General features: G+C 44.0%; 1 protein-coding gene across 1 annotated transcript; it reads left to right on the top strand.

Annotated features, from left to right (window-relative positions):
- The first annotated feature begins 4,617 nt into the window (after positions 1–4,617).
- Positions 4,618–11,829, top strand: SUMO2 (small ubiquitin like modifier 2). The gene is made up of 4 exons (XM_090060400.1): positions 4,618–4,924; positions 5,475–5,606; positions 9,451–9,522; positions 11,176–11,829. Exons 1-4 carry the CDS (start codon positions 4,904–4,906, stop codon positions 11,236–11,238), a joined length of 288 nt encoding a protein of 95 aa, XP_089916526.1. The 5' UTR covers positions 4,618–4,903; the 3' UTR covers positions 11,239–11,829.
- Positions 11,830–18,713: the final 6,884 nt, after the last annotated feature.

Genomic DNA, 18,713 nt, shown 5'->3' on the forward strand with positions numbered 1-18,713 from the left:
CCTGGTGGCCTTTTATGATCAGGTCACCAGATCATTAGATGCAGGGGTAGCAGTGGATATAGTCTTCCTGGACTTCCGGAAGGCTTTTGACACTGTCTCTCACCCTGTTCTCATTAAGAAACTGGGGGCTGTGGTGTAGACACCCACACAGTCAAATGGGTCGCCAACTGGCTGGAGGGCGCACCCAGAGGGTGGTGGTGGATGGGTCCTTCTCAACCTGGAAGGACGTGGGCAGTGGGGTCCCGCAGGGCTCGGTCCTCGGGCCCGCACTGTTCAACATCTTCATCAGTGATTTGGATGAGGGGGTAAAAAGCACCCTGTTCAAATTTGCTGATGACACAAAGATGTGCGGGGACGTGGACAGGATGCAACAGGCTACAGTCTGACCTAGACAGGTTACAAGGGTGGGTGGAGGAGAATAGGATGGGTTTCAACACAGACAAGCGCAAGGTGATGCACCTCGGGAGGAACAACCGGCACCATACCTACAGGTTAGGGAACTCCCCTCTTGTCAGCACGGAGGCGGAAAGGGATCTGGGAGTGATCATTGACTCCAAGATGAACATGGGCCGGCAGTGTGGAGAAGCAGTAAGGAAGGCCAACCGCACCTTGGCATGCATCCACAGATGCATCTCGAGCAGGTCCAAGGAGGTGATCCTCCCCCTCTATGCGGCACTGGTCAGGCCACAGCTGGAGTACTGCGTCCAGGTCTGGGCATCACACTTCAAGAGGGATGTCGACGGCATCGAGAGGGTCCAGAGGAGGCCACTCGTATGATCAGGGGACAACAGGGCAGGCCCTATGAGGACAGGCTGCGGGACCTGAACCTGTTCAGCCTCCAAAAGAGAAGGCTGAGGGGGGATCTTGTGGCCTGTTACAAACTAGTCAGGGGGGATCAGCAGGCACTGGGGAAGTCACTGTTTCCCCGAGCACCGCCAGGAGTGACCAGGAATAACGGTCACAAGCTGGCAGAGGGTAGGTTTAGGTTAGATATCAGGAGGCGCTACTTCACGGTCAGGGCGGCTAGGGTCTGGAACCAGCTTCCAAGAGAAGTGGTGCAGGCTCCTGCCCTGGGGGTGTTTAAGAGGAGGTTAGATGAACATCTAGCTGGGGTCATTTGACCCCAGTACTCTTTCCTGCCATGGCAGGGGGCCGGACTAGATGATCTGCTCAGGTCCCTTCCGACCCTACAAACTATGAAACTAACTATGAAACTATGAAATAAGTAGGAGCACCGTAATTTGAATGGTAAAATGTATGTCACGTCAAAAGGGAGAGGCTTATTTAAGAAGTCCTCTTTGATAGTCATCCGAGAACATAATAGAAGTCAAGCTGGGAAACAACTGCTGAATCATCCATGTGTGTGAAAAGTTGGTTTTGTGTCGCAAGGAGACATAGTTTCTAGGGTCGGAAGGGACCTGAGCAGATCATCTAGTTCGACCCCCTGCCATGGCAGGAAAGAGTACTGGGGTCAAACGACCCCAGCAAGATGTTCATCTAACCTCCTCTTAAACACCCCCAGGGTAGGAGCCTGCACCACTTCTCTTGGAAGTTGGTTCCAGACCCTAGCCGCCTTGACCGTGAAGTCACGCCTCCTGATATCTAACTTAAACCTACCCTCTGCCAGCTTGTGACCGTTATTCCTGGTCACTTCTGGCGGTGCTTGGGGGAACAGGGACTCCCCCAATGCCTGCTGATCCCCCCTGACCAGTTTATAACAGGCCACAAGGTCCCCCCTCAGCCTTCTCTTTTGGAGGCTGAACAGGTTCAGGTCCCGTAGCCTCTCCCCATAGGGCCTGCCCTGTTGTCCCCTGATCATACGAGTGGCCCACCTCTGGACCCTCTCCATGCTGTTGACATCCCTCTTGAAGTGTGGTGCCCAGAACTGGCACCCACCGGCCGTAGTGCCACTGGAGTACTGTGCCCAGAACTGGCATGACCAGTGCCGCATAGAGGGGGAGGGTCACCTCCCTGGACCTGCTCGAGATGCATCTGTGGATGCATGACAAGGTGCGTTTGGCCTTCCTGACTGCTTCCCAGACTGCCGGCCCATGTTCATCTTGGAGTCAATGATGACCCCCAGATCCTTTTCCACCTCCGTGCTGACAAGAGGGGAGTTCCCTAACCTGTAGGTATGATTACTATGCTACTTATTTTCAAATACATTGTATTCTTTCCTCTATGTGGTGTGACCAAGTTATCCTGGCCCCCTTGAAAAGTAGGGGCAGGATGTTACAATTAGAAGTTTCGTTGGAATTTGGGATTAGGTTCCAAGTTCCAGTGCTGGGAAACAGAGCGTAAATGTTACAGTTCATGAGAGGCTGGACTACAGAGAAACTGCGCAAGGAGAATTAATTACCTGTCTTCAGTGGCAGGAACCCAATCAATCAGTTCACAGGCCGAGCTAAGCCCCTCTTGTAAAGTTGCAACTGTATGATATTCATACGATTAGCTGTGAAAATTTGATTTCCAACAAGATCTCAAATCCTGGTAGGAGCGAGGTTTCAACTTGCAGACAAATCTTTGTAAAGGCCGTTTATGTGGCCTTAGAGAAATGGGGTAGCATTAGGGAGGGAAAGCCATAGCAAAAGACAAGGAAAGGAAGGGGAGCAGAATTCCTGATGGGGGATGAAAAGGAAAGTCTGAGTTCAGCAGGCGAATACGAGTTCTCTTCAGTTGACATTGAGCAACTTTACTATTTCAGTTTGGTCGTTTTCAGTTGTTGTGTTTCTGCTCCTATAGGGATGTGGAAGGTGCATTTTTGGCATTAAAATATGCAAACAGTTGGGTTATTTTCCTTCCTATGAAACCATGTGTGTACAACCAAAGTGCAATACAAAGGGGACAAGCTGCCCTAGTAATACCCAAGCTATAAAGGCTCAAGACCAGCTTTGATGGAATCTATACAGCTGGCCTAGCCCACCTGCTGAAGCTTTCAGACCTACTAACGTCAATTCAATGGTTCTTCCACAACTGTGGGGTTAATTATTTTATAGGCTTTTAAATGGCATTGGTTTCAACTGTTAGCGTGAGGTTTCTGAACCTAGGCAGATTAAATTATGGAGAAAGACTCACTGGTTCTCCAAAGTGTGTGAGTGGATTGGTGACTTTTTTTTCTTTTAAGTAGGGCTGTTGATGCTTGAAGAAATCAAACAAGGAGAAGAAGTCATCATGGCAAGTGCCTGCTTTGGGTTAGTTTCAGTAAGTCTCTTATTATCGGACTGTTTTTCAGGTGCAGTGTTGCCTTCTTGCCCACTTGAAGGACCTGCAAAACAAACTTCAGCTGCCGTTATATTCCTGCATTATCTCCACATTAACTTTTACAGGCAAACATTGCCTTTGGGCTTATATGTGGGATATACCTTGGTGACTTTAGTGGAAGCTTTGTACACTTTATGACAATATTGACTTGTACCGAAAATATATAGCTTGTGCTTGCTCATGTGCAATCTCTCTCTCTCTCTCTCTCCACATGCTGTGCTTGGCTTGTTTTGGTGGGACCTGATGAAGACTATCAAGCGTTCAAAAGCTTGTCAAACTCTATCCCAACATAAAAGCTACCACCATAAGAAATCCTCTCCTCTCCCATATATATAATTACACATTTTGGATAGTCTGTAAAGTGCTAATCTACCCTGTCATCTACTTGATTTCAGACTAACGTAGCTAACTTCTCTTTATGCCTGGAACGCCACGGGACAAATATCAGCTTTCTGCAACATGTACATAACCCGTGAGAAATGCTATTTACTGGGTGAACCTGTAAGTCCATCTTGCCCAGTCTCCTGTATCGCAGTGGTAGAGTGGGTGCAGAAAGGGGGAAGCGAATGGGGTATGACCAGGGATTTCCCCCCTTTTCTCTCCCCCTTGCAGCCTGTGGCGTTTAAGGTTTAGGATTTCGAGGCTGCATCCCTAACACCCACGTTCCATTGAACCCCCCCCCATAGGCATCCCACGTGGAACATGTCATGCAGCTTCACAGCCTGTGGGGAGAGGAGTGAAGCCGCGAGTCTTAATAATAAATAAGAGCACAGGGATGATGCCAGGCAGGGGCTTTGCCGTCCCAGCCCTACTGGCTACAGCTGGCGGGTGAGCCTGCAGGGCAGATGAGACCGGGGTTTTGCCCCAAAGTGATAGTGACCATCCTGAGGAGGGTATATGGCGGGGGGAGTTGTGGGGCTGGGGCAGCAAGGAAGGAGTTTGAGGGCTGTGTGTGGGGGGAGGGGGGCAGGTGGGGGCCATGATGGGGGCAAGCGATGGCTGGGAGGGGGCAAGCAAGGGCCATGAGGGGGGCCCCTATGAGGAGCCTGCAAGGCAGGCCAGCGTGGGCAGAGTGATGTTGCCAGGAGCCCTGCAGACACCGGTGCCCATGGGGCCGCAGGCAGGCGCGGGGAGGTCCGGCCGCAGGGAGCGCGGCGGGCGGGTGGGTGTTGGGGGGGTGGAGGGGCCGCCAGGGGCCCCGGGTTGGACGAGGCGGGCGCGCAGCCGCGCGGGCACGCGCCGCGGGGGGGGGCGGCGGCCATTTTGCGAAGGACAATACCCTCCGCGCGGCGCGGCCAGGGGGCGGGGGCGCGCACGCACGGCGGCGGCAGGGCTGGGGAGCGCGCACGCCGGCCGGGCCGCGCGTTATGTAAGGGCGGGGGCGCGCTCCCGCCGGCCGGGGCCCAATGGGGGACGGGGCTGGGGGGCGGCGCGGGTGCGCGCACGCAGGCTAAGGCGCGGCCCCGCGGCAGTGCGTGCGCGCTCCGTTGGCCTCTCTCCCCGCTGCCGCCGCCGCCTCCTCGCTCCTTCCTCGTCGCCGTCGCGCTCGTCCCGGCCCCAGCTTCAGGCCCAGCTCCGGCCTCGGTTCCCCCCGCGCCCGTTGTGCAGCGCTCCGAGCGGCCCCGCCCGCGCCCACCCCGCCATGGCCGACGAGAAGCCCAAGGTGAGCGGGGCCCGGCCCCGGCTGCGCGCCATTTTCCTGCCCCCGCGCGCCAGGCCCGGGCCGGCCTCCCGCCGCGGCCTGGGTCCCCGTCCCCTTCCCGCGGGGCGCCCGCAGGGCCCCTGCGCCTTCCCGCCTCGCAGGGCGCGCGAGGGGGCGCGCTGGATCCCGCTCCCACGAAACTCACCGCCGCCTCTTGCATAATTTGGGGACCATCCAGGCCAGCACATCCCTCCAGGCGAGGGCAGGGCGAAAGCGGGGTTTTGTCGGCTTCTGGGACAGCATCGTGTTCTCGCTTGACTGCCCCCCTCCACCGAAAACGCTACCTTGTTTCATTGCTTTAAAAAAAGAGAAATCATCCCTTTTTTAAATTTTGTTTTCTTCTCTTGTTGGGTCTTTTTCCCCTCTTGATGAGAACTCATCGCTTCTTTTAAAATTGTGCCTCTTTTGCCCCCCCCTTTTGTTGTTTTCCCCCTCGGCAGGAATTCATCACTTCTTTTAAAATCATGCCTCTTTTCTCTCTCTTGTTTTTTTTCCCCCTGCCCCTAAACAGGAAGGCGTGAAGACCGAAAACAACGACCACATTAATCTGAAGGTGGCAGGGCAAGATGGGTCTGTGGTGCAGTTTAAGATTAAGAGGCATACACCACTTAGTAAACTAATGAAAGCCTATTGTGAACGACAGGTATGGTTCTTGCATGAACACTAGAAGAAGCAATGTCTGTTGGAAGGGTCATCTGCATAAGATGGATGAGGACAGTAAAGTCTTACCACAGTGTAAATATGTTTTTATCAAAATCTCGTGTATTTTTTAACACCTCTCATCACGTTGTGAGTGATGTCTTGTTTCCAAGGGTCTGTTACAAAGTAGGTGGCAGGGAAGGGTAGAGCAGAAAGTGAGTGACATAAAGATTAATTGTTATCTTTGCAGCTCTGGTTAGTCTGAGGGCTGTTGATGCTTCTACCCCAAAATCAGTCTGGAGAGGGTGGGGCAAGGACTTTCAAGAGAAAATACGATAGGTAGTTGTACAGCAATAAGGATTTTTGTTTGTTTGTTCTGGATCTAAATTTAAAAGACATCTGACTATTAGCTTGGCTTTGCTGGCTTGAGCGAGATAAAGAAGCAACCAGCTGATCATGGATTTCTTTGGATTTTTTGAAGCTGTGTGATGATGGGCTTGGGAAGCAACACGCACATTTTGTGATAAGGTTTGGTTTATTTCTAGGGGATTAGTTGTCCTGATCACCCCCTTCCAGTTTGCAAAAAGAAAGCGGCAAGCATTTTGGTAGCATGCAAGCAACTGTACCTAACCTGCCTCAAGATATTTAAAAGAAGGGAGTTTGAACATAATGTTGCAGAAGGAGTGTTGCAATAACACTTTTTTGCAGCAGCAGTTGAAGAAAAACTTTTTTTGTGACATTGCCCAGAACTTTCTCATGGATGTCTATTTTTTTTAAAAGCCCTTCAACAGGAATTTTTAAGTGTAGTAAATGAATCTAAGGGCTTGTTTCTTACCAGGTTAAACTGGTATAATCCTTCCCATCCCTGCATGAGCAGTTATACTAACGTTGTTAGGCACTCCAGAAAAAGGGTAGGCCAGACCAGTACAAGGGATCTTCATTTGGATATAATAGCAGTCATGTTTTGGGTTATGCTGGTTCCAGTTTAGCAGAAATTGCACATGGACCACAAATTGGGATTCTTATTAAAAAACCATGTCTAGTCCAGACCTAATCTAAGAGTTCAATCACTCTGAGAAGTGTGATGGGAATAGACAAGAGAACGTTTGTGACGGTCTGGATTCCTTTTGTGCAGCTCACTCTCAGACTCTCGTTAGCTTAGGTAAGTCATTTGACCCTCGGGTTTCCCAAGTGTAAACACAAACACCATCTTCATGGGATTTTGTGAAGATTAATGAACTGTTTGAAAAATGTTGTGAGATTCTTGGATGAAAGGTGATGCGATATAAATGGAAAGTATCATGGACACTCAGGTTAGTCAACATAACATGGTTGCTGTGTTTGTGTTTGTTTAAATACTTTAAAAATAAAACTGGTGCGAGAGTGCTTAACCCATGAAAATCCATGAGTAGTAAGGTTTAGACACCTTTTGCAATTAGCAGAAATCAAGTTTTAAATAAGCCAGCATTCAAAGTGTTGCTAAATTAAGAAGCAAAAGCCCACACGACAAAGGCCATATTTTTGAACTGGGCTGTTAACTGATTAGGCACCAAATATTAATTATATTGTGGAAGTATACCTTAATATACTTAAAACCCACAGCTTCCTTTTGACTCATTGGGTACTGTGAGTGTTCAGCACCTCTAAAAATCAGACTCTTCTGATGTGTACAAGGTAGACCCTGGTTAAACTCTAGCTTAAAAAAGCAAAGCTTAACAAAAACAGGCTTTTAAGAGAAATGTAAACTAGGTGGTGTAGAGTGGAAGTTGTGCATGATATATGTTAAATATGAAATGTAAATAAAGAGTTTAGTTTAAAGTTCTGACTCAATGTGGGTGAAGATTTTGCATTACTGAAACTTGTTTTTAGTATACTGAATGATATGCATTAAGAGCCATGTCTTCCTGAGGTTGGAAAAGCACTTCAGTGAATGCCAGTCAGGATCCGTGTTGAGATGCATGCACAATTGCTAGGAATCTGCAAAATAACACTTTTTTTCTTTTAAATTTTTTTAAGACTATATAATGTAAGATGCATGCTGTTAGAGAGATGGTATATATTCTTTTTGATGAAATCTCCAGTTTTTTTTCCATCTGTCTAATTCTTCCTTTCAAATACCCCTCTTCAGTAACCTGGCAACAGGAAGTCTCTTTCTAAAGAGATTGGCAGTTTAGAGTAGCATCCCCAGAGCTGAACAAGTTGTGTCTACAACATTCAGCCTTTTAAACACTCGTGCCTGAAACATTCTGCTGTGCAGAAGTGGGTTGTGTTGCCTCTGTGAGGCTTAGTCACCTACATACTTGCGTTATATTAAGACAGTGTCATGGGTGAACGTGCCAGAACTTATTTTGTTCCTTGGTGTGAGATTTGGCCTTACTGGTGAGATTTTGTTTTGCTATAAACCATAGGTTTTTATTCACTTAAATACTCTTGCTAAAACTTCGTTCCTGACATCTGGACCTATTCGTGACACTACAATTTTGTTTCTCATTTATGTGGCAAAGTAAGGGTTTTGCTGTTCACCGTGGTCTGCTACACACAATGTAATTGAAAAATAAAAAAATACTTGTTGTACATTCACAAGCTAGGCAGGGGATAGAGCTTGGAATTGAGACGGGAGTTCTGGTCTTAGTTCTGCCACTAACTATCCTTGGGCAAATTGCTTAGGATGTGGACACACAGCACATTTATTGCAGAGCAAACAGCAGAAACAGGATGCACAGCTTTGTATCCGTGTAAATTGCTTCATTTTGGGATGTAGTTACCTTGGAAAATGAGGAGTAAATATACAGTGGTACCTGTTGTGTTTCTGCTCCCATGGTTGGCATGAACCTCCCTAGTTCTTTGCTCAATGAAAATGGGCACCTCTGCCACCTAGTGGTCAAGGTTTATCATAGAATTTGCAAGAACTCCCCGGCAGGAGCTTGGAAGAGCTAGACTTACTTGCTCCTTACAATAGACTAAGGTTGTGGTAGACACAATGAGTATGCTGTATGTCCTCATCCTTAATCTTCCCTTCTCTTTAGAAAGCCAGTAGAAGAGCTGAGAGGTCAGAGCTAAAGTGCCTTTGAAGTAATGTTTACAAACTTCAAGCTTATGTTAATGCCCAGAACTATTACTAATTAGCTGGGCATTTTTTAACTGCTGTTCTTTCTCAGTTGGTCTGGTAACATTTTTTGGAAATGGGAGAATCGGCAAAATGTGACAGGAATTTGAATTCTGTTTTTTTTACTCTGATTTGTAATATATTTTATTTGGAAGATTTCCTCTGAAGCAAGATGGTTCCATCGACTCCTTTGAAACCTAACTGTAAATTAGTGAGTTGTTACCTATGTGTTCAAGAAGTTACCTTTAGGATTAATTGGTTACTTCTTGAATTGCTTTGGACTAATAGGCCAATATCAACTTTTGGGGAAAACTAGGAAGCCGTGTTTCCTTTTTGTGGGTAGGGTTGTTGCTGTTCTGATGATGACACCTGATACACAAAGTGCTAGTTCTAACTTTTTTTTAAACTGTATTATTGAATATTAAATATTCTTGTGAAGAAATTCATGTTGACTTCTGCCCTTCAGATGGGCTTTGTGGGGCCATTTGTCAGTAGGGGCACTGTTTTATGTTCTAACAACTAAATTGCAACTTGTAACACACAACCTACTACTGTAAATCACAGCAATTGGTCTGGGAGCTCTGAAACTGGTTTATGAGAAAAGTAAGAAAACTCTGGTATGAACTGTGGATGATTGGTTTTCTATTCTGAGTCAAGGTGCAGTTCCAGTTACATATTGGAACACATTCTGAGGAGTGTTTTAACAAGTCATTTATTTTACTTTGTGTTCGTTCTTATCCAGGGTTTGTCAATGAGGCAAATCAGATTCCGGTTTGATGGGCAGCCAATTAATGAAACAGACACACCGGCACAGGTAAAAATTGTATTTAAAGCTTAGCTCAGGAACTGATATATCTGTTTAACAGAAGCATTTGTCTAGCTAAATACTTCAGTGATAGAGCTTGATCACTTGTCATAACCTAAGATTCACTCAGGAATTAGTTCAGATTTGTTGGGAATAGTACTTAATGCTACATCTAGACTACTGAACTTTTACCACCTCAGAGCAAAGTAAGGTAACGGTGTACAACTACAGCTGAGATCTGAGCCTTGTGAGGGAGTTCTGTGCATTATAGACTGTCATGGCTTCATGATCCTGACAGAGAAGTGTTGGAGTTGTCCAGTAATAGGATGCACATTCATTTGCCTTTTACATTTTATAGCTAAACGTGTTGATCTGCCAGGTTGATGCTAGCACAGGTTCTACTTGTAATGCTAGACAAGGAAATCTGAAGATTTTCCAGCATCTCTAGTTTTATCTCTAGTGTCTCTGATATAAAAATCACTGGATGTTTTCCAGGTTGAATTGACTGAAGGTTTAACATGGTGGTGCATGGAAACTGGTTAAAACATCAGGATGCGGGTTAATTGCGGCAGTAATTAGTGGTGATTGTCAAGGATGTCTTTCTATAGTGGGCTGTGTAGTTGGCATGAGTGACTGACCAGTGTGCAGTTCCAGTGCAAAGTTTATGCTTTCAAAATGCCATCCCATGATAAATGAGGGGCACGAACAATTTTGTCAGTGTTGTCAAAGGGGCAGTCTTCAGATGCCTGGTCTGAAGAATTATACCTCCTTTAGCTGTTGCATTTGGACCTTTGGTTGAACCTGACTGTTGGGAATTAAGGTTACACGCAACTCACAGCACACATGGAGAAAGCCATGTTGAGGCTAAATCATCAGTTGGGTGTCTGTCTACAGCAGGGGTCAGCAATGATTTTTGGGCAGGGTGCCAAAAACACCCACAACCTCAACTTGTAAGATGCTGGTATGCCAGGGGTGAGGCCGTGAGGGGGCCTAATTGTTGTGGCAGCAAAGCCCCAGCCCCTTCCTCACCATCTGCCTTGAGGTGCTCATGCCAAGCAAAATGCCTTTGTGTGCCACACTGGCACCTGTTCCAGGGGTTGCCTACCCCTGATCTATAATACAAGTTGTATGATGGAAAAAATTGCTTCAGTAATATTGTCTGTAGCTCAGAATTGTGATGCTCCTTGATTTATGGCTAATTATGCAACATACTTAAAAACTGCCAGTCTTTCAATCTTTTTTTGTACTCAGTAGCTGGTGGTTGATTTTTGTTGCTCTAGGGGTATAGAAATCTTAATCCTAGTCTGCTTCCCTTAGTCCTTTTGCTGAAGCCACTTAGATCCTGTTCATTTGAACAATCATAATATGGGAGGTAGCAGTTTTTTTTAAGGGGAGCCAAGAAAATGAAGGGGGAAGAATAGGGCGGTCTATTTTAAAGCAGGCAGCAAGAGTTTAGAACATAAAGATCAGCACTCCTGACTTATTACTAGAATAGTAATTATCTACCATGCTTCATTATTTACACTTCATGTTCTGGTGAAGCAGGCTAAAACACCCAAAGCTTGGGTTCTGCTCTGGTAGGTGGATCTAAAACAAAGGATGTCTTCAGCATCTAATAAACTTAACTGAGTTGAAAGCAATCTTTCTTATTTTCTGTTACAGTTGGAAATGGAGGATGAAGATACAATTGATGTGTTCCAGCAGCAGACAGGAGGAGTTTACTAAAAAGAGAACCTGCTTCTTTCCTCTCCAGAACTGTGCTCCCACAGATGACACATTCACAGTTAGAAAACGAGACTTGGTTCAGCCACATCCTGACTACTGCAGTATAGTTTCTCTCTTTTTTTCTCTTTGATTTTTTTTCCCCCTATTTCTTCTATTGTACATAAAGTAACTGGTGTATGTGCACAGACATAATGCATATTTTTTTTAACTAAATGCCCAATAGTATGTTTTGATCAACATGGAATGGAGATGGGGTGGGAAAAACAAACTGGGTCTGTGAAAATGCCCCTTTTCTCCATTAGTGGCATGCTCCTTCAACTTTTATCTTTATATTCCAGTAAGTTATTTTGCTCTCACTGTTTAAAAACAAAACCTTGCATACCTTGTTTGATTGGATAATTTCAATGTTTTTCTTTTATCATTGTAAAACCAAGGACGATTTTATAACTTTTTTGTACGTAGCTGTTACACGTAGAGCAATCTGTCTAAGTAGGGGTAAATTACTCTTAAAAGGAAAAAAAAATGATCCTAGATAGTTTTCCCTTCAAGTAAAGCGTCTTGTTGTTTAAATAAACTTCTTGTTTAAAATAATCAGTTTTTTCTTTTATGCTTCTATACAGTGGTAATACTTGGCACTTGCGGCTTTTTATTTCCACAGCACTGTACAAATTTTAGTCCTCAAACCATCTGTGGTAAGTATGATCCTCACTTTATGGGTGAGGAAACAAAGATGAAGGGCTTATTCAAGGTAATGTAAGAGTCAGTAGCTCATCTGGAAGTGGAAGCCAGGAAACCCTTGCTCTGGGCTTTGTGTGCATTATACTACACCGTTTGGCTGTTGTGAAGGGAAAATAGTTATTGGTGTCCAGTTAATTGGAGAAAGAGGGAGATGAACTATTGTACCAAAAGAAACAATTTCCAGAAGCTAGGTGAACTGCAACAGACTAAAGCATTACAGTATCTCATGGGCTGACTTCAGTTCTTTTGCATAGGAACTTGGGACACATTTATAGAAATATTGGCATTTCGGTTGTAATAAGGTTTTTTTTTTTTTATATTATTTGATTTGCTGACTTTTTTTTTTCTTTTGGGAGGTGGGGGTTGAGAGAGAGAAAACAAATCATTGAGCATTCAGCTTATAAGTAGAGCACTCACAAAACATGGAAAGTAGAATAAGCAAGTTGAGTGCTCTGGACATATTTACTTTTATACTATTTGGATTCCAGACTCCTGTTCCCCTGTGGTTATTGTTTCTGGATGAAAAGGGAAGAGCTTATAGCTCATTGAATCATTGGAGGCAACCAGAAATAGAGGCTCCTTGCAGCTATACACAATTTTGCCTCTTGTGATTGGTCTTGTCAAGACAACATAAAATCTGAGGGTAGTGGTAGAGCGGAGTTGAAACCCAAGACTTTTGAGAGAGCGTATTGAACTACTTTCACAAACTACTTCCTTGCTTCACTGTACCTGGAAAATGCTTTCTTTGTCACTGTTCTAGTTCTTCAGGAAGATCCAATGGCTCTATGCTACTCAAGTAATTTATATCGGATTCCTAATGCATAAAAGATAAAATAGATAAAGCCAGATCCTTGGTGACAGCTTTTACAACTTCACTGATGACCCTGAGAGTTGATCATTGCGTGTGTGTTTGTTTGGTTTTTTTTCCCCTGTGCCTGATGTTGGAACAAGGTGATTTTACTACCTGGTTTTGTATGTGACAATGGTGTGCGTGTGTTCCTATGGTTTGGACAAAAGATGAAGGGTTGATGTTTTTCCCATCCTGTGATAGCATTATTGCTCACTTCTAGAGAACTATAAGTATTAGGAAAGGATAAATTACTACTGGATGTGCCTTTGTGTGGTAATGCTTTAATTGGGTATGTGTAGAGGATTAATGTCCTGCTTTCTGGTTAATTTTAAGGAATCAATAATCGTAGTAAGGAAATATTTTTCTTCCCCAGTTTACACCTATTTTGGACTGCAGCTCCAACCTATATAATCCTGCACATTTGGTATACCTTCCTGCTGTAGATAAATATTTGTGTCAAGAGGTACACGGAAGCCTGGAGAAATAGTTCTTTATGAGGTAGAATAGTTCATTACCTTTCATAATGTTTCAGTTTTAATTTCCTACCTCAATTCTCATGCGAGTTTCCTGAAAATGTCCTTATTGGCTTTAAAAGCTCTATTCTTATCTGGCCAGAGTGATTTCCACCCGCCCCCCTTGCTTTTCCGTAGACTTCTGAAAACCTGGACCCAATGATCTGTAAGGTCCCTTCCAGCCCCTAACAACTATGAAAAGTTCCATCTCATTCTTTAAACTTTGCTGGGATTATTGCGAGGACTTTGTTCTTTGCTGAAATCTCTCTGTTAATCCAAAAAACACATCTGGCTGTGTGTTGGCCTCTGAAAACGGTGGGTGAGGTCTCCTTAATCATACCTTCCTGAGCTCTCTAACCAAATTCAGGCCAAAAACTTCCAGTTGCATCTTGTTTCCTGTTTCTTCTTCCCTGAGGGGAGAGCAATGAAAGACTGGCAGGGAGCACACAAATGCTTTCAAAGCTGCTGTCTTAACCTTGTAACAAAGTACAATAATGCTTTGTCACAGCCTGCATGTGGAATTCCTGTCAACAGAAAGGGAGTTGCACATTTTGTTAAGGAAACCAGGCCTTCTAAGGGGGCTTAGGCCAGTTTATGAACGCTCCTCTGTGCAAAAATAGGGGGAACCTGTCCATAATCCCCTCTTAAGAATGAATTGGCTGCAATGGTTTTATGAATGTCTGTCTTCTGTGATCTTGTTAAAAGTCTTTTGCAACATACTATTACACTTAAACTGTCAGCTAATCTTAATTCCTTTATATGCAGTACCCCTTTTATTTTTAGCTTACCTTGAGAGAGCCCAAAAGTGCCTGTTTGTTACAAATTAATTTTAACATGACTAGAAAGTAGCTGTTTTCAAAGCTGTAACAGTCTTGCACAGTCAAAATAGCTTGTTTTGGAAAGCACCTTACTGAAAACATCCTGATGATAAAAATTCAAAAAATGTCTTAGAAAGCTTCTCCCCATAAGAGCTTCGAGTTTTTTAATTATTCTAACAGTTTAGTGGATGGCTTTGACTCACTTTTAAGTACAAAATATTTGTTCTAGCAGCAGGGGGCTAAGATACGAACCAATTTTTAATTTTAAACCCACAAGCTAGACATTAGGTCTGTTTTGATGTGATTCTGTAGCTTGTAACCGGATGGTCATGTAACTTGGTAGCCTGTTGGCACAGCTCCTAAACTGGAGACTTGGTAGCAAAGCCTCTGTCCCCTAGGATCTGAATGCTTTCTCTATGATTTAATCTGCACTCAGAGAGCTACTTATGATATACGAGGGGGAATGAATGGAGCTTAATGCCAGTTTGCACCAGCATAAGTCCATATTCTATGTAGTTTTCAAAAACAAGTTATTAGTGGATCTGGTATGAAAAAATGGTTTGGTTTGTAGGCCTAAATCACTTCCCAACAGTTTTCCGGTTTCCAGTAGGAGCCAAAATGTTTTCAATCCCACGTGAAGATGAGTAAAGGAAAGTTTTTATTAAGAGGTTCTCTTTGCACAGTGCAAACAAATGAGTGCTTCACACTTACTAAACAGCAGGGGATCTTCAGGGGCCTGTGAACGTTGTGCTGTCCACCAAGCCTCTGAATACTGCAGATAGTGAACTGACTGTCATGTAGATCAGGGCCCAAACTTGCTTTAAGTTTTTTTTTTTTAATCAAAAAGTGTGAAGGCCTGTAAAGGATAGAGGCAACACATATTACTTGTGTAAAAGGCTTTGTCAAACTATTCCCGACTATATGATGATTATATCCTGCTCTGCTCAGAAAGGCTCATCACTTTCGATACAAAACTTTAATGCAAAGAATTCCTCCAGTCTTGAAAACCCGGCATTTCAATGTTATGTGCCCCTCAAGTTACAGCTGTTCTACTACTTGCTGTGTGCTGTTAGCCTTGGGCAACTAGGCCTTATTTATTTTCCCATCACTGTTGTTTTTATATATTTAAAAAAAAAAAGTGTGGGCTACTCTTATCTGCTAGAACACAAGGGATCGGGATTCCTCAGTTCTATTACAGGCTCTGAGGCCAAGTTATGTTTTTAGACAAGTGACCTAAGGCAGCATTTTCAGGCTTCTGTGCTTAAAGGTGGGTACTTGCATCCACAATAGTGACCCTAATAAGAAATAACTTAAACTTTCAAGGCGCAGCTTCTATTGACTTTGTGCCCCTCCTCTTCCCTGCATGGGAACTTGTCTACTTAGCACAATCAGGCTAGTTTTATTCAGACAGTTCATTTTAAGCATTTCACTTTAGGCATGCAAGTTTGAAAAGGTTCACTTTTGGCCTTTGGGCCCTAGTTTTGTCATCTGTTAAAATGGGGATGGTACTTGCCCACTGCAGAAGAGTGCTTTGAGGATTAATGTGAAATGGCTTGATGTTCATATTAAAAAGTTTCTAGATGTGCAAAGTATTATGCCATGCTTGATGTCAGGATGTTCTGAAGCAGAATGTGTTGGCGGCCTAATAGTGCAGCACAAAACGGTGCGAAGGGGTATTCCAGTGTGATGTAAGAGATTGCACTAGTTATGTAGGGGTGTTCTAAAGTTGTTTTTCAAGGGAAAAATAGGTGATACTACAAGAATCAATTAGTGTGAATATTTTTACCGTCACAAAACAAGCACATTGCTAAAGCTCAGATACTACTATAAAACAAGCATCTTTTTGCAAAAGATAGTTATGCCTAAAGCAGATGTTCTTCCTGTGAGAGTGCGCATCTCCCAGTGACTTTACTGCTCATGAAGTAGCCAGTGTAATGTAAGTGCTATCATTGTGCGAGATGGATGTTAATTCTATTGTGACTGTTATTGCAACATTAATGAAAAGGTATAATCTAACTAGCCCAGAGAGCTGACACTCAGCTGCCTGTAGCCAGTTGGAAATGAGCGGCTTTCCAAAGCTTTAGCTATTTGTTCAGAATGAAAGATCTGAAAATCACACCCTTGCTCTTCACCTTTTTTTTAAAAATATGAAGTGACTATTAGAGTGGAAGGTTGTTTGGGGGTGGAGGGGTGTTGGTTTTGTTTTTTGGGTTTTTTTTGTTCAACTAGGGGATAAGATTGTGGCTTCTTTTCAGTACATATCTGTATCACCTAGTGTGATAGGCTGTCTTGGAGTAATAAAGTACAGTTTTAAAATCATTGAACTCAAATATGTTGATTGATTGTGATTGATTTTTCTTTTTTTAAAGCTAATACTGCACTGCATCGGATAATTCGTGTACATTAGTTACAATGTGCCATATTCATTCCTGCTGTAATTTAGGTAATGAAAGTCGGTGTATTTGGACCAGAGAAGAATTTGTCTCGTATAACTTACCTTGGTTTTATTAGAATAGAGCACAGAGGCAATGGATCCCAGCAGTGAGGGTGGGGATTTGTTGTGGGGGGTGGGAATCTAGATTCTGATCCAAATTTTGCCTCATTACCAGACTTTTGCTAAGTCATTTAACCCCTTGGTGCCCCTGTTCAGCCAACTGTAGAAATAGGGTTAGTACTCCAGACTCCAACGTAGGAGTGCGGGGGGGGGGAGGGAGGGGTTAATCAATTTATGTTTGTTGAACCACTTTTAAAACACTTGGACAGAAGGTGCTGGTAGAGTTAGACATTACGATTAGCTTCCGACAGTGACAGATAGCCACACAGTTCCAGCCTATGGAACTGTACTGAACTATGCGCTGTCTTGAGTCTTGGTGAAGGCGTGGGATGTTTTGTTCCTTAGTGAAGGAAATCATCTGAAAGGAGGCTTTGTGGTGAATCCAACACTGAGGCCTACAGCAGCGCAGCTCAGGGATGGTGAGCCTCATAGCTTAAGAGATCAACTAGTACATGAAGAGCATCTGATTGACTTGCCTTGGCTGAGATAGTTAATGTAGTGAGCAAGAGGAAATTCTCTTTGAGGATGTCTCAGAGAGGGGAGAGAGCAGTATCTTAACATGGAGTCTAGCTCCTCTTCACTGAAGTCTTCATCATCTTTCATCTGGCTGACTTGGAGCAACAATTATATAAGTCCAGTTTAAGGTTAGTTAACCAGTCTGTTGCTCCTGAGGAAAGTGTTGCAGTCTCAGTCTGAGGGCTGCCAAATATAAGCAGTTGTAGCAAGAATTGCCTTCTCTAACTTTCATTTTAAGAGACTTCTTTCAAAATGGAGAGATGCAGGACTGGCCACAGTGCTTCAGGGATATGATGCCTCCACAGTAGCCTGTTGCATCTGAGCTGCAAGTGGGAGCAATGGAAGCTGTAGCTTGTGCAAAATGCAGCTGTCTGCTGTGACAAGATGACTAGTCAAGAATGTATCACACCAGTGTTCTGCACTGGGAAAGGAGGTGCAAGCCATTCTTGATGGGTCAGATCCCAACTACATCTGAGATCACTTCTATCTAAGATCCAGGGACATGATGGGTCTTTTAGCTAATTTAAGAGAACAAACCATCAGAAGAGATGTCATTGCAGTAAGATCTGTCATTTGTAACCTGCTCCCATAATCTTCTGGTCTTAAAGAAGAATGTGCTTTGTAAAGAAACTAATGGTTTGAGAATAAACACCAGTCTCAGGAGAGTCAGCAGACAGAGGCTACCCCAATACTTATACTTACCTGTCTCATGCTAGCTCTGCCATTCATATTCCTGGATGTTGGTTTCAGCATAGGTCACAGGATAAGTTGCCACAACTAGCTAGTGTTCCAGGGAATCAAAAGGCTGTGCTACTGAGACATGCTGCTTGGAAGGATTAGTTCATTTAACAGTGGCTAGTCTTGGTTTCCTTGGTTCTGGCTGTAAGACTTACAAGACAGCTATTCAACCCATCTTTTCATGGTAATTTCCATACAGCTCCTAATACAGGCATTTTGAACACAAATAAGCATCCCTCTACTATGCCTCGAGGCTGCTTTTTCAAGTCGGGATTCAAACATTTTGACAGTAGTTGTATAGGTTGCATGTCCTGGATTTTCTGGGATCATCACAAGTTTACCCTGTTAAAATCAGGATGATCCTAGACTAGAATTGGGCCATTTCAAAGATCACTAGGAAGATGCATATTGCACTTTTGACATGCCTACTTCTTTTCAGTTGTCATTACTGCGCTCTGTTGCAGTGTGGTGACTTATGATGACACACCAAAAATTTGTTCTGATACTGCTGTATCTTATTGCAATAGAGCATGCTCTGGGAATGTGACAAAGTTGACATGTGACTACATGGCTCGGTTTTGGGAAATGAAGTTGTTTTGACAATGCCACTGTTCGCAGCTTTCAGGTCTTGTCAAAATCTGAGCTGGCACCTTACAATACACCACGCTGAGAGAGAATTATAGAAAATTAGAGTTGGAAGGGACCTCAAGAGTTCATCTAGCCCAACAGATGTTTAAAACTGGACACAG

The sequence above is a fragment of the Crocodylus siamensis genome, chromosome 8, assembly GCF_052110815.1.
Source record: "Crocodylus siamensis isolate JL-2025a chromosome 8, ASM5211081v1, whole genome shotgun sequence".
NCBI classification, from domain to species: domain Eukaryota; kingdom Metazoa; phylum Chordata; order Crocodylia; family Crocodylidae; genus Crocodylus; species Crocodylus siamensis.

Coding starts and splice junctions, on each gene's coding strand:
- SUMO2 (XM_090060400.1), top strand. CDS start 4,904: ATGGCCGACGAGAAGCCCAAG. Junction 4,925..5,474: donor TGGCCGACGAGAAGCCCAAG/GTGAGCGGGGCC, acceptor GCCCCTAAACAG/GAAGGCGTGAAGACCGAAAA. Junction 9,523..11,175: donor AAACAGACACACCGGCACAG/GTAAAAATTGTA, acceptor TTTCTGTTACAG/TTGGAAATGGAGGATGAAGA.